Raw genomic sequence first — 22,603 nt, 5'->3', positions numbered from 1 at the left:
CAGTAAAGCATCTGCCTGCCCCTCTCTCGCTCTTATTTTCAACAACATTGCCCACTTAAGAGAGATTTGATGGTGCTGCTGAGAACCGGAAGACAAATTACAGTTCATTTAAGAGTTTCTTTTCCCAGGAAGCATAAGAAGAGGCTTTGTGCTGATTATGTTTGTTTTCTTAGGCAAATTACAGGAAACAATAAAAATCCCCAACATCCATTCTTTATTATCTACATTGCTTCCCCAACCCCCGTGTCTGTGAGTGCACCTCCACATTTTGCTTCCTTTCTTTTCCCAGATATATGTATTTATTTAGATTTTAAAATGAGCATGGTACAATGGCATCTGTTTACATTAGCTAATTTTCTAATTTCTTTGAAGAAGTGGTATTTCAAATCAGTTAAGTCACTGCAAAAACTTACATGATCTGGAGATAGATTTTGGTAGACCTTGTGGGACGTTTTACATGTGTAAAATCCATATATAAAAGATAACTTTTTGATAGCAATCAACTGTTCAGAATTCAAAATTAGGTTCAATTCTAATAATTCAATATATGACCAAGAATCCGCTTATGCCATAAACTTATTCATTTAATTTAACTTGTATTTTTTCCGCAATAAATTATGCTTGGGGCACTGTCACCAAGGAAATGTACAGTAAAATATAAAACTAGAATAAACATATCAAAATGTTCTTAGATAGATAGATAGATATAGATATAGATAGATAGATAGATATAGATAGATAGATAGATAGATAGATAGATAGATAGATAGATAGATAGATAGATAGACAGATAGCCAATAAAAGTGCCAATTAAAAGAGATAAATGCCTGTTTGTGAAACTGATAAATAGATTAAAAGAAGGAACATTAACAGGCAAAATAGAATAAAATCAAGGAAGACAGCCTACTATTTCTAGAGAATTATATATTTAGAACAGCAGAACTGCATACCATAGAGTAAAACTGATATTGCCTTAAACATAAACAAATTAATAATCCTAATCCCTTAATTCGGGGTAGAGTCTGGGCAACTGCAACTAAAAAAACAAAAACTGCTGTTATCCTGTTGCCAGATGTTCGTCTAGCAGTGCCAACAGTAAGAAAGCCTGAAATTAACTGGTCAAGTTATTTTCATCCCCATATTATCTGTAGGATAAATTATCATATCAGTGCTTATATGTTAACATTTGCAACAGAGTGTTTATTCTTCTTATTTTTGTACAACTTGTTTTATTAAGGATCAAATCCCAGTTATAATCCAAGTCAAAAACCTTTCACAAATTGGGGAGCATAATTTGGATAGGAAATGGTGAGGTTATTCTAGTATTCTCCACCTGAATCCTTTGCTGTCATGGAGCAGAAATATAAAATACAAAATTTTGGATTGTCAACTGCAATCTACTACAAGCTCTAGGCTACAAGCTCTTGAGACAGCCACTTTGGTATAAATCACTCTGGTTTAAGGCATCAGGCTAGAAACTGGAAATCCCAGTTTAGACACTAAGGCGGCTTGGAGATCTTGGGTCAGTCACTGCGTCTCAGTCCTAGGAAGCAAGCAGTGACAAGCCATTCCCAAGAAAGATAACCAGGGACTTATCAAAATACCATCAGGAATGAATACTGACTTAAAGGCACTATTCAAGTTCTTACCATTAGCTATGTTAAGGGTCCTATTATAGAGAGATGAGTTACACGCTGAAATAATATAATAGCACAGGAGATAAATGAGACTAACCAGACTAATAAAGTTTTACTCCTAACTTTCCCATCGTTTATACCCTTACTAGTCAAATGTATAATAGCTTTGAGCATCCATGGGAAATGTAGATAAAGGTAAATGAGCTAAATATATACTGTTCCTCATTCTAACAGCAATCTCATTAATCCTTACCTGGAAGTAATACCCATTATACTGAATAGGAGCTGCTTGTCAGGAAATGGCTGAAGCATTCAGATATTTTTTTTTTTTAAAAAAAGGACAAATGCAATTTATGTCCAGACCCACCAACTCAAAGCTAGTAACCTCAGGAATAAACCCCCGAGAAGATTTAGCTTGTAGAGACCCACCACACTGAAGACAAACACCTCCCAAATCTTTCATCCTTCCCAAACAGAGCTGGATTTATGACAGGAGAACCTGAGAAACGAAGCAATAACTCGCGGCTACCTAGTTTGCACTTCCTGACAGGGATTTGGGGTTTTTTGGGTCAAACGATCCCTCTCTCCCTCCTTTCTCCGGCCGGGCGCTAGCCGTTCAAATGACTAAGGATCTAAACCGGACTGCTCTGACCCCGGATACGGGGGTGCACGGGGGTGGGGGTGGGGGTTCTATCTAAGTAGTACCCTGTATTCCAGTACACTCAGCTAAGAGTAACTGGCGGGTAAGTGGATCTGCTCTCCCCACGTCCTCAGACGCTTCCCTTCCCTCCCCATCTTTCGCCGCAGAGCTGCGAGTCCGGCGGCGGGAACGGAAGGCTGCACGTAGCGAGGTTCGGGAGCGAAGGGAAAGAGCGGAGAGGCGGGGGCCGCGTTCCTAAAAGCGCGCCCGTGAAAGCCGGAGACGAAGCGGCCTCTTGCCCCTCCCACCTACCCCACGACTCTGCCGGCTGCCGGTCTGCCACCCCGGGGGGAAGCTCGGCGTCGGGGTTACGTCCACTCCCGGTTGCCTTTTTAATGCGCAGGCGGGAGCTCCTATCCTCTCTCTCTCTCTCTCTCTCTCTCTTCCCCCCCTCCGCGTCCCCCCTCCTTTATCAGCTCCCGCTGCATCGCCCCTTTAATAGCCGCTCGCTCGCTGGTCCCTTCTCGCCTCGCGCCTGCGGCCGCGAGACGGAAAGGCGCGGGCAGAGAGCGACGTCCCCGGGAAAGAACCAGGAGGAAGAAGAGGAGGTTAGGCGAGAGATCTGCCGGGGCCGGTTGACGATCTCAGCCACAGCTGCTTCCTTCTGTCGGCTTCACGGCTCCGGCCGCCTCTAGGAGCCGCCGCCGCCGCTGCCTCCACCGCGGTCCTCTTCCCCCGAGGCCCACCCGCTGCGCATCTGCTCCGCCGCCGCCGCCGCCTCCTGCAGCCTCTCGGGCAGGTTGTGATGTGATCGGCGGCGCGTCCCTTGGGGGGGGTGAGGCATCCCCAGCGGGAGCCTCAGCACAACGGAGAGGGTGGTGGAGCAGCGGGCCAAGGGCCGCGCCCCCATGAAGGAGAAGGAGGCGGGGGCGGGCGGGGAGCGGGGCAAGCCGGCCACTTACACCGGGGACAAGAAGGCGCGCATGGCGGCCAAGACGAACAAGAAGTGGGTGCGCTTGGCCACCGTGCTGGCCTACGTGCTGTCCGTCTCCTTGGCCGCCATCGTGCTGGCCGTCTACTACAGCCTCATCTGGCAGCCGGTGAGAGGCGGCGGTCAGCCGCACCCCCAGCCCCAGCCGCCCGAAGCGCCCCCCAGCCCCGTCGACCCAGGATCCAGCAACGGAGAGCGCCCGGCGGCGCCGATCGAAGGCGGAGATGGCGACTCTTCCGCTCCAGTAAATCCCGCTGACAACTCGGATCCGTAAGGACTCGTCCCGGCCCAGGAGGTCGGAGGCACAACTCCACACCTCCCCACCCACCCCCGGAACTGATCGGACAGCACCGACGGCGTCGGAGCCCCGGATCACGGAGGGCCGGAGGCGGCCAGTGGGAGAATCGCGCAGCCGCCGCGGGAAACGGGACCCCGGACTCGACTGGACTGGACTCGCTCTCTTGCAACCGCCCAACCCCGCCACAGGACCCCGCCAATCGCTGCTGTGGACTCCGAGGGCCTGGGGCTCAGAGACGCTTTTGGTTTTACCTCGCCCTCCTGGCAAAAGACTCGGGCAGGGAAGACTGTAACGGTGTTAGCTCGCCCCCCCCCCTTTTTTTCCCAAATATGATTTATTAATCAATAAATACTGGGGGAGCCACGTGAAACGGAGCTCAGGTATGTCAGCCACTCTGAAATGTACCCGATGCATTTCCTTTGTATTCTTGTGTATAAATTCTTTGTATAAAGATGCACTTAACTAATGCATAGAAAAGAGCTATATAGTCTATATTCTGGACACGCATATGTTGGCAAAGGAGATGGAGAATGGTATTCAAAGGGCTATTGGGTGAGGGGGTGGGGAACGTAACTATGAAATTCACATCCAAACCGGGCCCAGGAGTTGGGGCCGCTTCTCTAAGACCCAGGCCAGTAATTCTGACTTGACCCAAAGTTTTATTCCTGTTCGCTTCATATGTATTTTGTTAGACATGGGTTTCTTGATTTTAAACCAGAATGAACCCCTGATGTCATCTGCTGTAAACATGGTCAGAAAAGAATTTATTTCAGAAGTGTTAATGTTCTCACTTACACCCCAATCTTTTGTCTGAAGACAAGGGAGAGTAAATCTGTTCTTGACCGTTCTTAGCAAAGCTACATTGGATTTGATGCTCATTTACTTAGTTCTGTGCTATTTCTGTTATGTGATAGTTGCTCCCTCTCTTCAGTCTTAAACCTTGAGGTTTTCAATGGGGTTATTCCTAAGGTTTTAGACCTTCCTATATCACCATTCTCTATTTGGATCAACTTCACTCTTTCTTCCAGCAGTGAGTAAAAAAGAGTTAAAAGATATCTCTTCTGAGTCCTCACATCTTCCTTTTTCCTTCTCCTTGATGTTCGGGACAACTGCTGGAGCTTGTTAGAACAAGTAAATTGGATATTTAATACTATGCTGGTATATCTGTTGGGGCTGCAGACCAGAAGTGGTGAAAGCCAGCTCTATTAGTAGTTCCAGCATTTACATCAGTAGTAAAGCAGCTATGCAACCTCCTTCATAAAGTAGTTCAGCCTTTCTCAACCTGGCGCCTTCAGATGTGTTGGATAAAAATTATTGTCATGCCCAGTCAATTGACTGAGTTGGCTGGAATGATGAGATTTGTAGTCCTGGACAACTAGAGGTAATAGGCTGAATAAGGTTAGCCTACTGCTTTCCTTGGACTAGCTTTAGAAGCCTTGTTTTTTTATATTTTTATCTTGTGTATTAGAAATTTAACTTACAGTATGAGCTGACACCTTTCTTGATATAGTTGAAGGATTTAATGATGCTGAAAGGCATGGCTGATATTCAGGCTTATTTATAAATAAATTCTTTTTTTCTTACAAAACTCATAGTGCACATTTTGCTAGATTAATTTCTTGTCATGGGAAAGTGGGAAGTCCTTCTAAAGGCTACTTTATGCAATGTTCTATAGGCAGATTAGGCTTAGCATCAAACACCCACCCATACACACACACACACACACACACACACACACACACACACACACTTGCAGAATGAATCTTGTGACCAATTAAAGGCTGTTTGCTACTTTGAATCAAGCCAACTAATATGGCTGCCCCTCTGGAATGTATACACTGTTAATGTGTCACAGATATGTTTTACTGATGCAAGTGTTCAAATCAGATAGTAACTCTGAATGTCACATACTAATCTGTGGAATTCCATCAGAAAAAAAAATATTCCTAGAAAAATATAATCTATGAACTAGCCCTTAGTTCACTGGGCACCAGTAAATAAGACAGTGAAAGCACATTGTGCAATTCTATACATGTTTATTTAGAAGCAAGTCTGGGACTTTACCGGCACAAGCTTATGAGTTTAGTTGGCTGCTTCCATTGCAGTTTGCTGCCCAATTAAACCAGGGATCCTGTCTGGCTATATATCTGTGTGGTTGGTTTCTTGAATTCAGCATATTATTCCATAGTCAGTAACTGAATCCCCCAAAGCCAATATTTTGCAATGAAGAATATGCTAGTAGGTGATACAAAGGAAGGCCAGGGGCCTTTAAGGAAAAATAAAAGACCAAAATGCTATCTTTATTCTAGTAAATAAAAATATGTGCCCTTAGAGGAATTTCCACTATATTTTTTATATGTTGTATATTTAAAACTATTAGTCATGTATTTTAAACAAGCAAAGACACTTGATGTGGTTTTGGGAATGATTACGTTCTTGGAAAGAACAAAGCAAAATGTTGAAAAAATTGCTATAATGTCTAAGCCATCCAGCCACTTTACTTTGTATTGTTATCACTGAACATCAGATTTAAGTTTAAGGTTGTAAACATGCTTTCATGTTGTCTATATCTAATTCAGCCATGTAAACTATGTCTGCATTCAGAAGTTCTGTATATTTTTAAAAAAAATATTTTTAAGGTTAAAAAATACATTGAGAGATTTCTGCCTAAAAAAACCCAAACCATATGATTTTAGTTTTCTTTTTCTAATCTCGTTCATTCAGAGAATGTTAGCCATGTCATGTCTGTTCACAGCTACAGTAAATGGGAGCACATTTCTTCACAAGGAGCAAATTGCTTGCTCTTTCAGTTTTTGAATCTGAAAAACACACGCATACCGTACTGTATACATTTTAATATTGTATATGACTCTAAACAAAAGGGTGTTTCTGTTATTGTGGAGAGGACACACATGGCAAGGAGGGAGGTCCTCTTTCGTCCTGAGAGCAAACAATGCCGGAATTTTTAAAAAAAGTTGCACTTGAAAAGACAAAGTTACATTTTTGTAGCTGGAATAAACCTACACCTGACCTGTAGGTTGTGGCCATAAGGTAGTGTACTTTGCAAGCCATAATCAAAAGAATAATAAAGACATTGCCACTTAAATTCCATTTCCCATCCAAAAAATGCTGATGTTTTCACACAATACAATAACCTGTAGAATTTATGTAGGAGCACATTGCTGCTTCCCAACACGTGTCTGAGGAGAACACACAAGAAGATTGCTGGGTGATCTTGTTCCAGTTTCTGTCTCTCGGTCCAACTTCCCTCTTAGAATTGTAATGAAGATAAAATGGAAAAAAGGAGGAAAACAGTTTGCTATCCCAGGCACTTTTGAGGAAAGGAGGAGCACAAATTGTAAAAACAACATTATTTCCTCTGCAAAAAATTGATGTTGTACACAAGCGGGGCCTTATTACGTATACTTATGTTCTAAGAGGGATTAGATCTTTGTACATTTCAAACAAGAATCCGTTCTTGGGAAATCTTGCCTGAATGATCTGGAATTCGTAATCTCTTGCTCTCAAAAGAGATTTGAGTGGGAAAGAAAGGAAATGGACTCATCAGGAGCCAGAATGGGTCATCCCCATTGGAACATCAGTTTACAGGAAACGTATGTTCCCAAGATCCCATGGGAGAAGTCAGCCCTCCCAAGTTACAGCTTGCCTTATGCTCTTCCAATATGTTTTAATGAAGAGTCTGCTAAACTCCATTGTGACTGGGAGTCCACAGAGGGAGTAGATATTCTGGCCAGCAGGAGCTGATAAGCATATTTCCTCTTAATAGGTAACAACTTGCTTTCTGAAGAGTTGTCAACAAAGCAGTTAATGACAGAAAAAGAGAATTAAATGCAATCAATGACATTTGCTACCGGTAGTTCTTGACTTACAGCAGCTCGTTTAGTGGCCATTCTACAACAGCACTGAAAAACATGATTTATGACTTGATTGTTTTTCATACAACCATTGTAGCATCCCTATATGGCTACAGGACTTAGATTTAGATGCTTGGCAACTGACTCATATTTATGATGGTTGCAGTGTCCAGGGATTACATAATAATCTTTTGTAATCTTCTGACAAGTTCACGAGGAAGCAGGATTTTGCTTAACAACCATTTTACTAACTTAACAACTGTGACAGGAAGAGTTGTAAAATGGAGCAAACTCATTTAACAAATGTCTCCCTTAGCAACAGAAATGTTGGACTCAATTGTGGTCATAACTCGAGTATTACACATATACACATTCCATTTTCAATTAGAAGTGAATATTTGTAGCTCAGGGTTGGACTTTGGGATCCTTAGTGCTCCCTGAACTTAGCTGTTTTCTTGCAGATGATTTATTACCCAACTAGGTAACATCATGGAATAAGTTCACTCTGAGTAGCTTCCAGAAAGGCTGTTTGCTAGAGAAGAGCAATTTGACCCACCGTAAACTGATTGTAAACCCATTGACCAACTATAAACAATAATTGCATGTTTTAAAGCAGAAATGAAGAGTGTTCCAGACATTCCTGAGCTCAATACATTCCAAATATATCTCCAAGCTATTTTCTTAATATAAAAACAAAAGGCTGTTGCCATGTTTTGCATTGCTTTGTGATGGAACTACAATTAATGGTAACACTGATGATGGAAGTGGAGTTATGCAAATTATGTTTAGAATGCAATTTAAATTGGAATGGATTATCATATCATAGCAAAATGGTTAAAATTACATGTTAAGAAGCGGGGAGATATTTACCTTCAGAACTGGAATTCATTGTGATCATCATGTCTTTTTAAAAAGCTTTGCATTTTGCTGAGATGTTCTGCTGGAACATACCAATAGAAATATGATTCATGTGCCTTTCTTCTCTTCCTCCCTTCATTTTATTCATAGCAGTTGAACAGCCTTTATTTCCTCCCATTTAGACTGCTGAACTAATTCAGCAATATTTACTGGTTGTATCTCAAGTACCAAAATCTGATGAAGTATTTTACTCATGACCACAGTAGGATCCATTTTGAAATATCTCTAAGAAATCAGCTGCACACATTTTTTTTTACCCTGTGAAATGCCATATCCAATATAATAACATGACACCAATCGGGAATGGAATGTCGAAGGTGTCTGAAATGACAAACATCCCACTGAATTGTAGCCATGTAGGTAAGTTTTCCAGAATGTTACTAACTATGCAATTATGTAAATGATATTTTAATGAGCTTGGTTACTTCTATGCTAGACAGGTTAAAGCAGAGGTTGAGGCATGTCGTGTTAGATATCCAAGACTGACACAGTGCATTTTGTGACTTTTTGAAATTATGAAACCTATTAAACCCTAATGCTAGAACCATCTTTTCTGACCCCCCAGTCCTGCCTCAAACAGTGCTGTTGTGCAGACATCTGGATTATGCCTCATTCTTTTTAGCAAATGGAGTGTTCATTGCTGTGGTCCCAGATGTTTCAAGTAGCCAGGGGCATGTTATAACAATATATGTGACTGAAATAGCCTGTCTGCTTATTAATTCTTTAACACATCCAAATGTTTTTAGTTCATAGGAGATGAACTAACTGTAAATTGCAAAAGATGAATGGAGAATTTTGGTAGCTCATGAACCCGTCAATGGCCTGTTAAGATCAGAGAAAGAATGGGACATGTGCAAATTACTCAGTTGATGCTTATAAGAATATTTTAATGAAAACAACACCCCATTTCTTTCACTTGTAAACAACACAGAATTAGAGATAACCGTGCATTGCAATATCTTATTCTTCCAGCTTGGATTGTTAGAATTATAGCCAAAATCCCAAATGAGCAAGTGAATAGTCTGAGACCCCCAGGGCAAAAAGCCTTAAATATTTCACTGCACTATACCATAACAAGACAACATTTATATATGTGTGTGAATAATTAAATTACCTACCTTTCATTGGTTTAATGGCATATAAATTAAATGTAATCAAATATAATTTAATCAAATCTGAAGTTATATTTTTCCTTAGCCCCCCAGATGTAGCCTGTACAGGTAGCCCTCGACTTATGACCATGCTCAGGACTGGAATCTTGGTTGTTGAGTAAAGCAAGCAGATGACTGCCTATGTCAAGGGTCTTCAAACTTGGCAAGTTTAAGACTCTTGGACTTCAACTCCCAGAACTCCTGAGCTAACATGACTGAAGGAGGAATGGCCTATGCGATTGCTTTGCTCAATGATCACAATCCCAGCATTCCCAGTTATGGTCATTAAGCAATTATGCGGGTCATCAACCAGACTGTGATAATAATCAAAAAACAACTGGAAACATGTAAACAAGAGCTTTATTATTAAGCTTTTGCAAAAGGGAATTTTGCTCATGGCAGAAGACATGGTTCCCAGGAAGGCTGGGGTTTATATACAGGTTCAAATATACAGTCTCTGCCCCTTTCCTGGGTTCACAATCTATCCAAGCTACATATCTCCCTATGCAACACCTATATTATTGTAGCATAACACCTGTTTCCTTGTCCTTGGAAATTACCCTCATTCTCATGGCATCTTCTTCCTGTTATGGTCCTGTTATGACCATCTGTAATACAATAGATCATTAACCAGTTCCTTTCAGGTCAGGATAACCTAGTATCTCCTACACATATCTTTATACCAAAAAGTACAGGCCCACGTTCTACCCCAAAGCCTGACATTTACTTTAGAACATAACAAGTTACAAAGTACATGTTTATTAGATATAGTTATATAACTGTCCAATAATCATTGCATAGTTCAAATATCAGATAAGTATGGCTTCCCTCCTGTTCTTCATTTCCACAGGTGTAACTCATAATATGTAATTTCTACATATAACACAGACAGAGTGAATGTGGAGTATTTTGGGGGATGGTGGGTGGGGGAGATCTTGGCGGGGCTGTGCTCAGGAGCTGAAAATCCTCTCTGTCGAAATCCAAACCCCTTGCCCATGAGCAAAGAGATACACAAAGTCTGCACCAAGCTTCCCAGGGCCTCCTTGCTTGAGGCAACCCACCCTCCTTACCTTACCGCACTGCCTCTCTGCTTCGATTTCATCACCCTCTCATATCTATGGGCTGGCTGAAAAAGCTGCCTTCCAAAGGAGCACAGCTCCCATCCGTGCACAGAAAGGAACTCCTTTGGTGGGCTACAGGAACAGAGCCAAAATTTTCAGGATTTCACCTCCATTTCTACAGTCTACCAAAGGAGTTCAGCTTCTGTCAGGAGGCAGCTCTTTCAGCCAGATCCTCAAAATGAGAGGAAATCCTCATGACCGGCATCAACAGCTTGCAACCTTCCCTGCCAGCTTCCTCATTGGCTTTCTGGGGAAGCCAGCAGGAGAAGATTGCAAATGGCAATCACAGAATCATTTGTTAACTGGTCCTAAGTGCATACAGGTTGCCAAATATCCAGATCATGGTGGGGATGATGCATCATAATTCCAGACTGTCAGTAAACAAATAAGGACTAGCTGTAGTTTGGAAAATGTTGAATTTGTAAGCAAAGCTTTTTTCCTTTTTGTAAGCAATGCTTTTTCACCCACCCCTTTTCCTAGCTTCAAATGAGTATGGCACATCAGCGAAACACAACATGGCATTTATCCTTCACTAATGTACCTATACTCTGTTGAATAAACACTGAAATCTATGTCACTAATAAAATTATAATACTGCTTTTTTAAAATTTCAAAAAGACAAAGAATTGTGCATAAGTATATTCAAGAGAGTCATGCTGCTTGTTACTAATAATATCAAAAGTAATATCCAGTAAATGCTTGTGTGCCTTATGCATAGAGAACTTCTACCTGGAAGTTGCTATTGTCCTGTCTATTCATAAGGCAATTCCAGGAGAAAAAAAAAGTATTTTCTCAGGTACTCACTGTGAGAAATGGTGAGATTTCCTGCAGTAGAAGAGCAGCTTTCAACAGAGATAATTAGATGATGTTGTGCACTAGTGAGGAATAAGATTGTGGGGTGCAGAAAATTGCGTGATGCGAGGTTTCCAATTATATAGACTACTATGGGTAATTTTTAGTTACTATTTAGCTTAGACAGAATGCAAATTTGTGAAATTATCTCCCCAGATCTTCAGGTGCTGGTTGTAGAAACTGAAAATGCGCTTATAATAGGGATGGCCACACTGCCTAGAAGTCTTAGTTTCAGAATCCATCAAGAACCTGCAAGGCTGATGTGAAGTTTCTGTAATACAAAGGCTTATAGGTGATGTATTTCGATACCCTGTGAGACACATGTTCCAGCCCTTGCTCAATCAATCAGGAGAAACAACCAACTAGGGAGAACAAAGAACAAAGAGGACTAGGGTTTTGCTGAAATAACTCAGCTTTGGATCGTAGATAAAATTGCTCACAGTACCTTTTCATCTTCAGAGATACATTAATCTCTTTGAATTGTTCAGAACTGATTCACAAAGTGGCATAGTGCTTAATGGGCCATTGTGCAGCACTTAATGCCACACTGCCATAGGCACCAAGGAAAACCAGGGTCTGGTCCATTTTCAACCATAGAAGCTCAGTAGGTGGCTTTCCATTACTCTCAACCCAACCTACTTCACAGGGTTGTGGGGGAAATTAGGGGGGCAGTTGCAGTATGCACACCAAGCTATTGAGTTAATTATGGACTATTGTTGTCTAACCAACAAATAACTGTAAGCGTAACCTATAGCATTTCAGATGTTCCAGACCTACATGTATAATAACCTGTAGCATTCCAAATGGATCTTCCCAACATCCCTAGGAGGGAAAATCAGAGGTGCAGGCAGGATGCTAGGAATTCTACCACTGGAAACATTCAAGGAGGAGAAATTGTGATGGCATGAAGAAAAATCAATCAAGCAATTCCTATATGGTGACACTGACATATGAAAGCAGTCTCCAGCTAGAAGCTGCCATTCATAACTCAGCCTATAAACTTATTTAGCCAGTGTCAGTTGCTAAATTGGGAATATAAATCTGACCAAAACTGTTAATTGAAAGCTGATTTTAAAGGGTGGCTTCATTTTGGTTACAAAGACTGGCACCAAAAAGAGTCATCAGTTGTGATTTTAATTTTGCCTGGGAAATTGTGTTATTTTAATTCCAAGCATGTAGATTTTTTGGTGTGGGGGGAACAATATTGTAACCAGGTGACATGTATTAACAATGGTGTAATGGTTGTTGAAAGAAAAAACAAAGGCCATTAAGTGTTAACTCCATTGTTAAACATTTTGTCAGCCATTTTCATATGTGTGTGTGTGTGTGTGTATGTATATGTATATGTATATGTATATGTATATGTATATGTATGTATATGCACAGGTGGGATTCAAATTTCTTGACAACCGGTTCTGTGGGCATGGCCTAATTTGTGGGTGTAGCTGGGTAGGTGTGGCTTGCTAACTGGGGTGAGTTGGTGGTCACATGACTGGCTGGGCTTGGCTTGTATGTAAATATTGTAAAAAATTATGTAAATATTGAATTTTTTATTTTAAAAAATGAGCAACTTTTATCCCAAATCAGGCAAAGCAGATTGAGTTGCTTGCAAAATCACAGATTCACTCATAGATCCTTTCTACAATCTGCTGCCTGAGTCTGCACTGAAAAATAGAAGCTTCAGTCCTAAGGAAGGTTCAGCTCTGCTCTCAAGCCACTTCTCCGGCACCCGCCAACCCCCTCAATACCACCCCTGACTGGGCCTCAGGAAAGCCTCCTGGGTGAAGGCAAAGCAGTACAACAATGATTTAGATTAGCTAGAAAACAAGAAATCCAACAGGAGGAGAGGGGAGAGGACAGCCAGTGACGTGATTTGCCAGTTCTCTGAACTGCACAGAATCATAACAACCGGTTCTATAGAACTAGTCCAAACTGGTAGAATCCCTCTCCTGTGTGTGTGTGTGTGGTATGTATGCATGTATGTATGTATGTATGTATATGTTTTCCAAAATGACTGTTTTTCTTTAGTTTTATCATTTTGCATTTGCTCCTACCCTTAAGAGCCAGGCATTCCTGCAAATATTTGGTTCTGCTTCCAAATGATGTTTTGTCTACAAAAAGATCCCACTTCCAAGGATGACTTCGCTCTTCATATAGTACCAGTAACTGCTGACTTAATTCTCACACGATCCTCTGTCATATAAGGTGAAAAGGCTAAAGGGCTATTTTTCAAACTGGCTTTTTAAAAGGAATTCTCAGGTATCAAGCTCAGGCATTATCCAATGTTGCAAACATTATTGCTGAATTTGGATGTTCTAAATCAGTCTTTCTCAACCTTGATGAATTTAAGACCTGTGGATTTCAACTCAGAATTCTCCAGCCAGCATGCAACCATCATAATGAATTCTTATTTATGGCAACTGTTAGATCACCATTGCTCCCAATCTTTTCATCCCTCAAAGATTTTAAAAATATTTTTAATTCTTATTTTTCTTCAGATCTAAACATAGGGCTTGGCTTTATGGAGTAATCATAAAGCAGCACCAACATTCCTTTAAGATAATGGTGAAGCTCTTAACTCAGGGCCTCAAATGCAGAATACAGGTGATCTGTCAACAGTGGTGAAAATTCCAGATTTCATCCTTTCCTGCCTACTGCATTTTGGACTGGGCAAGGGGAAGGATGCAGAAAGAATTATACAATACCTACTGCATATGTGTGTTTTTATATTCTACGGTTTATATTAAATTGCAAAAAATGGAATCAGCCTTGAGTACTACATGCCTTTTAGATTTGGATAAGACCGCTTGCTCTCTGACTTGCTGTCTACTTTCTTGAAGGCCAGCATGGCAAATAGCATAGCTATGTCTTACCCAACCACCGTGCTGCTTTGTCGGCTTTCAATAGCCCCTCCCTGCCTTTTGCTTAAGGTTTGCATTTTGGAATTTAAATACCAAAGTGCTCCTTAATTAAAGGCTTTATGGGTTTCTTCAGGCTAGCAAACCAATTAGTGTCAGTTTGTCCAAGGAGGAATTGATGCAGAGAAAAAAATGATTTAATATCACAGTTGCAGTGAAACTGATGCAACAAAATTGCAATTTTTTTACAACATAACTTGACTAAGACAGGATGCTGTAAAAGTGCCCTAAAAGAGCTATCTTTTCTGATGTGATGAAATATCCCATTCTAGTTCACATTTAAATGATTTGAATGTAAAGCACTGTAGGAAATTATCACCCACCCCCTCCTAGAAAAATGAAATATCCTAGGAAATATTAAAAAGGCAGAATATTTCCCCTAAAAAGGGTAGAAACTCAGAAGCAGAAACTCACCTCAGAAGCAGAAACTCACCTCCCCGCACCTTTGCTAATGGGCCATTACTCTGACCTAGGCCAGCTTATTTTACATAACAAAGATCTCCAGGTAGCCCAAAGCCCTTTCATCATCCAGCAAGGCTCAACCAAGCCTGGAATTCAGGACTGCCTACAGAGTTGCCCCTGCATGGCCCCATGGGAGTCTGACAACCAATCAGAATGCAAGCTCAAATTCAAATCCCAACAGAGAGTATAAAACCCAGGCACACTCAGTATATTAGCCCTCCCTTCTTTTCTTTTTTCTTCATATTGAAGCATGTGACCCTCCCTTCTTTGGAGCTCCAAGCCTCCAATGGTCCCGTCCACCATTAAACCATCTTTCCAAACAGCCTCCATGTTTTCAGTGTCTTTTTCCCCGCTTGGAACTGAACCCAGGAGGATAATTCTTCCAACAGCACAACAACTAAGAGTTTCAAAAACAAGATGTTGCTAATGTGCTCCAACGGTGTAACTATAATTGATACCATATTGATCTGCTTGCTTTTTGAACTATCTCTTGGTGAAATAATAAACTCAAGCCTAGCATCCTATCTTCTTTTTAGCTGGTGTATCAGAATTGGATTTCCCTCTCATCTGTTAATTTCTGGAGTCACCTTTGTTCTAGAAGAGGCCAACTCAGATATTGGAAACCACAAGGCCTAGTTACAGTTCATGACTAGAGGATGAGTCTGCAGGCTGTGGGGAGGTAGTTTTTCCTTTGACCCAAGTTTAAAATGCATTTCTCATGATAGATGTGCAATTGTTTATCACTGGGGATGATCCTTCCTTTTGTTACACATGAGATAGAGCACTATTGCTCATGTAAGACGAGAAAACCTCTTTTCCTTTGGAGATTTCATAGCGGGTCACCTGCGCCTTATAACTGCATTCTTTCAGTCTTTGCTCTAACACAAGGCTGTCTTTGGAATTTGGCTCAGGTTTTTGTTCTTGCATTAGATTTTGATCTGCTGGAATATTTGAAAAAGAAGAGGGAGGAAGACTCTGCTGAATAACTAAGACTCTGCTGAATAACTAAAGGTGGTAGGTGGTAACCATTCATCTCTTAGCAGGACAATTAGCAGATCACCTTATGTAGCTGAATTATAAAGTAAAATCATCATCATGCTGCCAAAAGGCAACAAGAAGCCTCTTTCATATTGTCATTAGAAAAAACTAAATGAATATGAATCAAGTAGGACTTGTAGTTAATTTGAATCAGAATTAGAATAGAGTTGGAAGGGACCTTGGAGGTCTTCTAGTCCAGCCCGATGCTCAAGCAAGAGATCCTATACCAGTGGTTGCCAACCAGTGAGCCGGGTAGTCCACGAGAAAATTTTGGTGGTCCATAGAGAAATGTCACCCTCAAAGCACCTCCCAAAGCAACTAATCCAGGCTGTGCAGGAACACAAGGCTGCACCGCCCACATGGCCCGCGGAAACACAAGGCTTGTGTTGCTTGCATTGCGAATAACACAAGGTAGTGAGGGGAGGGGGGAAAGGGTGAGGGGAGGAACTTGCCCCATTCACCCCACGTGCCTTGCCTGGCCACCTGGCTGCTTCTTTCCGCTTCTTTCTTCTTCTGCTTTTGGCTGCACGCAAGGAAAGCAGCAAAAGTCTGTCTTTCTCTCCCCCAAACTCCACCAGAAATGAGTCTTTGGGACCCCACAAGGCATCTTGCTTCAAGAGGCTATGCTGGCACTAGTCTCACAAAGACTCATCTGGTGGAGTTTGAGGGAGAGAAATAAAGACTTTTGCTGCTTCTGCTGCTTTCCTTGCATGAAGCCAAAAGTCTCTCTCTCTTTCTCTCTCTTTCTCTCCCCCTGAATTAGGAGCTGAAAAGCAGATTAGGAATGTGGCTGACTTGGAGGGTGTGGGGTGTGTGTGAAGGACCTCTGTGTGTGAGAGAGGGGGGGAGGGAGGGAGAGGGGGAGAGAAAGAGAGAGAGAGTGAACATCACCGCCAGCTCTCCGAGGTTAGATTGGATCTCTTTCTCTTCCTCTCCTGCCAACGTCAGCAAGCCACTGTCAGTCAAAATTCATATTAGTGTTCCGCAGGATTTAAAATTATGAATTTGGTGGTCCCTGGGGTCTGAAGGGTTGGCAACCCCCATCCTATACCATTTCAGACAAGTAACTGTCCAGTGTCTTCTTAAAAAATCTCAGATGATGAAGCACCCAGAAAAGGCAAGCTGTTCTACCAGTTAATATTTTAGTAGGGTTCAGGAATGTAGGGGATTAACAGTTATTTTGAAACAAACTGGTCTAGTTTTAACAGTTTCTATCAGGCTTGAAGTGAATCAAGATTCTCTTAAGGAAACCTGGTATCAATCACAAGGAATGGCTGTCGGGACATGGAAGAGGTGCGTGATGTGGCTTGTGCATTTGCACCCATTGGTTCTTTGGGCAACTTTAACTCATTCCTTCAAGGCACACTGGCCAACTGTTCAGTTATAAAGAGCAAATAGCATTGGAGTGCATGATTTATAACACTCTCCCCAAAGGAATTGGACTACAGTTCCAATCCTGGGCCAGTAGGACCAGTGATAAGTAGAACATATGGAAACTGTAGTCCAACATATAAGAAAGACAGCAAATAGGGGAAAACTGGTTTCATTGTATAGCTTTCTGTGGTTATGTAATGTAGGTAACCCACATATTATAACTGTTCATTCAGTGACCATTCAAACTTACAGCGGCACTGAAAAAAACACATGATTGGATTTCACACTTACAACCACTGCAGCATCCCCATGGTCACGTGATCATAATTAAGACACTTTGACTCATATTGTTCTGACCCAAACCCTTTTCCAATAAAACAAACACGAACCAAAGGGAACAGAAACCTTTTAATGATTCTTACGAATCCCCAGTTAAAAGGCTGCTCCAAACTAATTAACTTTGATAAGCACAAGCCTCACCAAAACAGTGCGAGGCTGCCAAGAATAACAGATAAGAAATATTTTACAACACAAGAGTCTTCAAATACCAACTTAAGATACCGCAATGTCCACGAGGCTGGAATTTCAAAACGTTTTTGCTTCCTACAAAGAATGTCTGATTCACAGCTGCTTTTTATCTTCTTGAAGGAGAGGCCATTACCTTGCAGCCTTACTCCCAAGTCGCCTGTGTTGCTGCAGCTGCTCTTTCTTATGAGCAACCCTGTGCACACACGCACTTGGCACAGGCTCCTCGGGAACCTCCTCATCACTGCTGCCAGCCCCCACAATCTCTGAAGGCAGCAGTCCGCTCCCAAATGGTCCTGGCCTCTCATCTGAGTCTTCACTCTCCTCAGCCATCTGCACCTGCTGCCGGCTAACCACAACACATATTTTTGAAAATTGCAATGTCTCGGGGTCATGTGATCATCTTTTGTGCCCTTCTTACAAGAAAATTCAATGACACCAGATTCATTTAACAACCATGTTATTAATTAATGACATTGAACAACTGTAGCAAGAAAGATTGTAAATGGGGCAAAATTCACTTAACAACTGTCTAATCTGCTTTCCAGTTCCATTCTCCTGTGCAGGGCAATAAAAGAAGACCCAGCCGATCAGCTGGGACTCAGGAGGTGGAGAATAGATGGGGCCAGGGCTAGTCAGAAGTGGTATTTGGCGGTTCTCCGATCTACTCAAAATTTCCACTACCAGTTGTCTAGAACCTGTCAGAACCTGCTGAATACCACCTCTGGCCATAATCCCTCCAACCCCAGAACTGCCTCAGCAATTCTGTGCTTTCCCAAGCAGACTTTGAAACAGGTGGTGTCACTGAAAAATGAATAAACCTATAGCTCAGCGATTATAAGGAATTTAATCAAGAGCAGTTGCAGCAGTCGCTTGTCATTTTTTGTCTGGGCTCATCAAAAGATGTTAAGAAAATATGGCAGTTTTCTCCTTGACCCAACTGCTTCTATCAGCTGCTAAAAAAACCTGTGTGTTTTGAACTTCTGAGGCCTGTACAACCACATAATCACCTGAATTGCCTCCAATATTTCAGGGGAAAGCCTCAAATGGGGCCACACCAGGGGTGGATTTCTACTGGTTCTGTCCACCTCTGTAGAACCGGTAGCTCTGAAGAACAGCAGACATAGAACCGGTTCTATGTCTGTTGATGTTTTTGCCCATCTGCCCACCTAGGCTCTTACCTGACCTTTATTTCCTGATTTTTCAACTTCAGCTATAGAACAAGGCACAGCTGCAGTTAAAAAAACAGGAAAAGAGGGCTGTTTCAAAGACTGCTTCTCTGCACAGTGTGCTGATGACGATTTACAGGAGCAGTGCAGGGAAGCACATCATAAATCACTAAACCTCATAAATCACTGAACCGATAGTTAACCCTGTCCTATCCCACCCCTGGGCCACACATTTGTTTTCAAGGACAAAGAAGGGATTTCTGGATGATGGACTGCAGGGCCACTATTTCTGCATCTGGGAACATGAAGAAGACAAAGAATGTCACTCTGTAAATGTCAACAAGTTAAGTTTGCTGTTAAATATAAAGTTGTTATGCAACTTTATATTTATCCATTAATCGAACATGGTAAACTTTGCTAATCTCAAATTTCTGCACTTTAAGAAAAAGAAAAGCCACAACACTTCATTTGTCAAACAACATTTATTCAATAAAAACATTTCCCATATTTCTGGAAAGGTTCACCCACTGCTTAGCTATGTCAGTCAACAATCACATTTAAACACTGGAAAACAGAAACTTACCAGCATCCTATTTTTCTAAAGATAAAAGCATCACATCAGGTTAATGCAGGCTCTTCAATTCAATGTAACCTTGTAGCTTAAAATTGATTTTATAGTAGTTGCTTCTCCTCGGGAAGCTATAGTTTATGAACAGTAGGACAGGGAATAGAGGTCAAGATCTTGAACATAATCATTCGGTAGCTGTGTCCCAGCTACGGTATTCCAGAAAGTTTATAACAACTTAAAATGATACAGTTTTATAATGGAGTGGTGCAGAAATCAAGGGTGAACACATACATCACAAGCATCAGGAATCTTGTAGGCAATATCTTATCCTATGTCCTTAATTCTCACCTGCTGCTGATCTTATTTTTATATTCTATTATTGAATCTCTGGGACAAAGGGCTGAATATAATTTTCTTTTCCAAAAATATGTTTCACCTGGAACTTAACGGAGCCTGTTAGACAGTCGAAAGGCATGTCTACAATCATGTCTACAAATGAGGAATACTGCCAGGATCCTGGCAGGAGAGAAGCAAAGAAGAAGGCATTTTTAACCAATAATATGGAATTAATGTATAACATCTCCAGACTGAAACTCACAGCACTTCTCTGAGAGCAAGACCAGCTTCACACCCAAGAAATTTTTTACACCAGAGTTCCTTTTCTCCCTTTCTGAAACTGTGATATTAGAACCATTTTATAGACTTCTAGAGAAGCCACGGGAAGCATTTCAAAATTCTCTGCACTTAGAGTAAAATCAAACGTGAAGGAAGATGATTGCTATATTGTTTGCTATATTCCAAGGCCCCTTTGATATTCTCCAACAGTCTAATTAATGAAGCAACTTGGCTAGTTCAAGCATTCTATACAACGCCAATCCTTAATGTATTGTTTGAAGTGCAAAAGATGGGAATTATGGTTAGGATTGCAATAAACTGCTTGAGCCTCTTCCTGTCACAGAAATATGCTCTGGGAAATGTTGCCCTAGCTGAATAGACAATTTCAGGACATTCACTGGTGGACTTCCCTGCAGAAGGTGGGCTGATTTGAATCAGGAAGGTCCAGTCAAATGCAGAAGGCTAGCATCAAGGAGGGATATGGTTTGCTGTAACCAGACTTGCTTTATCAGTTTTTAACCAAACTTTAATAAATAACTTATCATTTCTAATAAATCATACAATATAGAGCTTGTAGAGTAAGCGCCTCTCTTAAACCAATTTCTCCACTCCCCCCCACACCCTTGCAGATACTTCTTCTCAGGACTGTTTTTGGGGAGGTGGGAAGACAGGGCAATGCAGACAACAGTGCAAAGGGGGCAAAATCATGTCACACACATTATTAAAGCCAGGATCTTCCTTTAGGGGAATTGGTCATTTGAAGGTCTTTTTTAAACTGCCCAAGACTGCGCCAAAACCTATGTGAGCCTCACAAAATGCATTCGTTTGCAAGTCTTGAAAAAGTCTAGCTCAGTATGTTTTTCAAACTTGGCAACTTTAGTGTCTCCCAGAAATGCTGGCACTGCTTTTTTGGAATGCACATCTCTTTACATCGATATCAAAGCCACCCACAAAGTAAACATAAAACATATCTGATCAATCATATGATATAGCCAAGAACGATACTAAACTGTCTGTCCCCTGTGCATGTACCCAACCATCAATTTGCTCTGAAGAGATGCCAGGCGAGGAACATCTATTCACGTTTAATAGTATTGCTTCCCTCATTAAATTGGGAAGTTTAATTATAAATCACAAGCACAAGACCTGGGAGAATTAAGAGAATTAATAAAGAAATAAAGAGAATTAAGTCTTATGGGAAAAAGTTAATGAACTATACTCCTACATTTGCCCTGCCCACTGCTATCCATTCCCACTGTTCTGTCACAGTTCTTCAAAGCCCCAATCCCAGACTAACCTCAGCCATTTTATCACTAAGTGGATTATATCTTCCTAACTGTCCCAATTATGATAAATACAGTGTAAATCAGGGGTCTCCAACCTTGGTGACTTTAAGTCTAGTGGACTTCAACTCCCAGAATTCTGGGAGTTGAAGTCCATTAGGCTTAAAGTTGCCAAGGTTGGAGGCCCCTAGTGTAAATGACCCCTACTAGAATAGGGTCTAAAACTTTTTCTATTCCTCTTACCACCCATCCACCCAAAACAAAACCAGTTACTTGCCAAATGCTGACAGAATTAAACAGTCATCCTGAACCAGGTTTTATTGCTCTGATTCTGACTTTGGGAGTCTGGGTATGCTAACCACTAGAATGGAGATTTTTGATCTTGGAGTACAATCTCTCTTCATTTACTAGGTGACCTTGGTGAAGTTCCCTTCTGATTAACATAATCCATGCAGTCTTGTGTTCTCTTTTCAGACAGGAAGGATTGCCTTTCCTAATATTTACCTTTACCTCTCTTACCCATTTACCTCGTGCCAATCCTCCCTAAGAGAATTCTGCAACTTCATAACTCCCAGTTACTATAACCACAAGCAAGACTGTGGAATTACAGTCTTGAAAATCTGGACTGGACTGCAAGAGCTGTAAAATTTCTTAACACGGTACTGGGATACGGCGTAAGGGATAAAGTGTCAATGTGATGATGAATTGTATCCTCCCAATTTTGAATTTACCAAGTCTGAGACATTACAAGGAAACTCATTTTGCTATAGTAGATAAAGTCACCCTGGACTCATAAATGTGACATGATGATGGGTGTTTGTTCCTTCTTACGAATTGGTTCTCTATCAACATCAAGAAAACAGGGAGCAATATTATTCCATGTGGCCAAAATATAATGCTATATTATAGACTGAACTTTCCCCACTTCATATCTAACAGACATTCATTTTTTTCTTCCTATTTATCTTTTTCCCCTTTAGTTTACTACTTGTATCTCTTGAAGCAAATAAAAAATATTTCAAGCCAAAGGGTACTTGGCTAGCTTTTGTTATGTGTTATTTTCAAGTAAAGTTTAGTTATCCAGGTCTATTGTTTAATGACTTTTAAAAGTATCATTATAAGAAGAGAAACGTTTCAAAGCTATATTAATCAAGAGACTACTGCATTG

The 22,603-nt window shown here is 41.2% G+C and overlaps 1 protein-coding gene across 2 annotated transcripts; it reads left to right on the top strand.

Annotated features, from left to right (window-relative positions):
- Positions 1–2,344: 2,344 nt before the first annotated feature.
- INAFM2 (InaF motif containing 2) lies at positions 2,345–7,664 on the top strand. Of its 2 annotated transcripts, XR_015741039.1 has the most exons (2): positions 2,345–3,946; positions 6,842–7,664. XR_015741039.1 is itself a non-coding variant. In XM_026710273.2 (1 exon), exon 1 carries the CDS (start codon positions 3,186–3,188, stop codon positions 3,540–3,542), a length of 357 nt encoding a protein of 118 aa, XP_026566058.1. In that variant the 5' UTR covers positions 2,345–3,185; the 3' UTR covers positions 3,543–5,154. The 2 variants fall into 2 exon arrangements, 1 of the variants encoding a protein (XP_026566058.1); XM_026710273.2 differs by lacking the exon at positions 6,842–7,664 and having other exon boundaries at positions 2,345–5,154.
- The last annotated feature ends 14,939 nt before the right edge of the window (positions 7,665–22,603 follow it).

Source organism: Pseudonaja textilis, chromosome 1 (genome assembly GCF_049901715.1).
Source record: "Pseudonaja textilis isolate UNSWEBS1 chromosome 1, rPseTex1.2, whole genome shotgun sequence".
NCBI lineage: Eukaryota > Metazoa > Chordata > Lepidosauria > Squamata > Elapidae > Pseudonaja > Pseudonaja textilis.
Note: the sequence above shows the minus strand (reverse complement) of the source record. Positions and strands in the feature narration are given on the sequence as shown.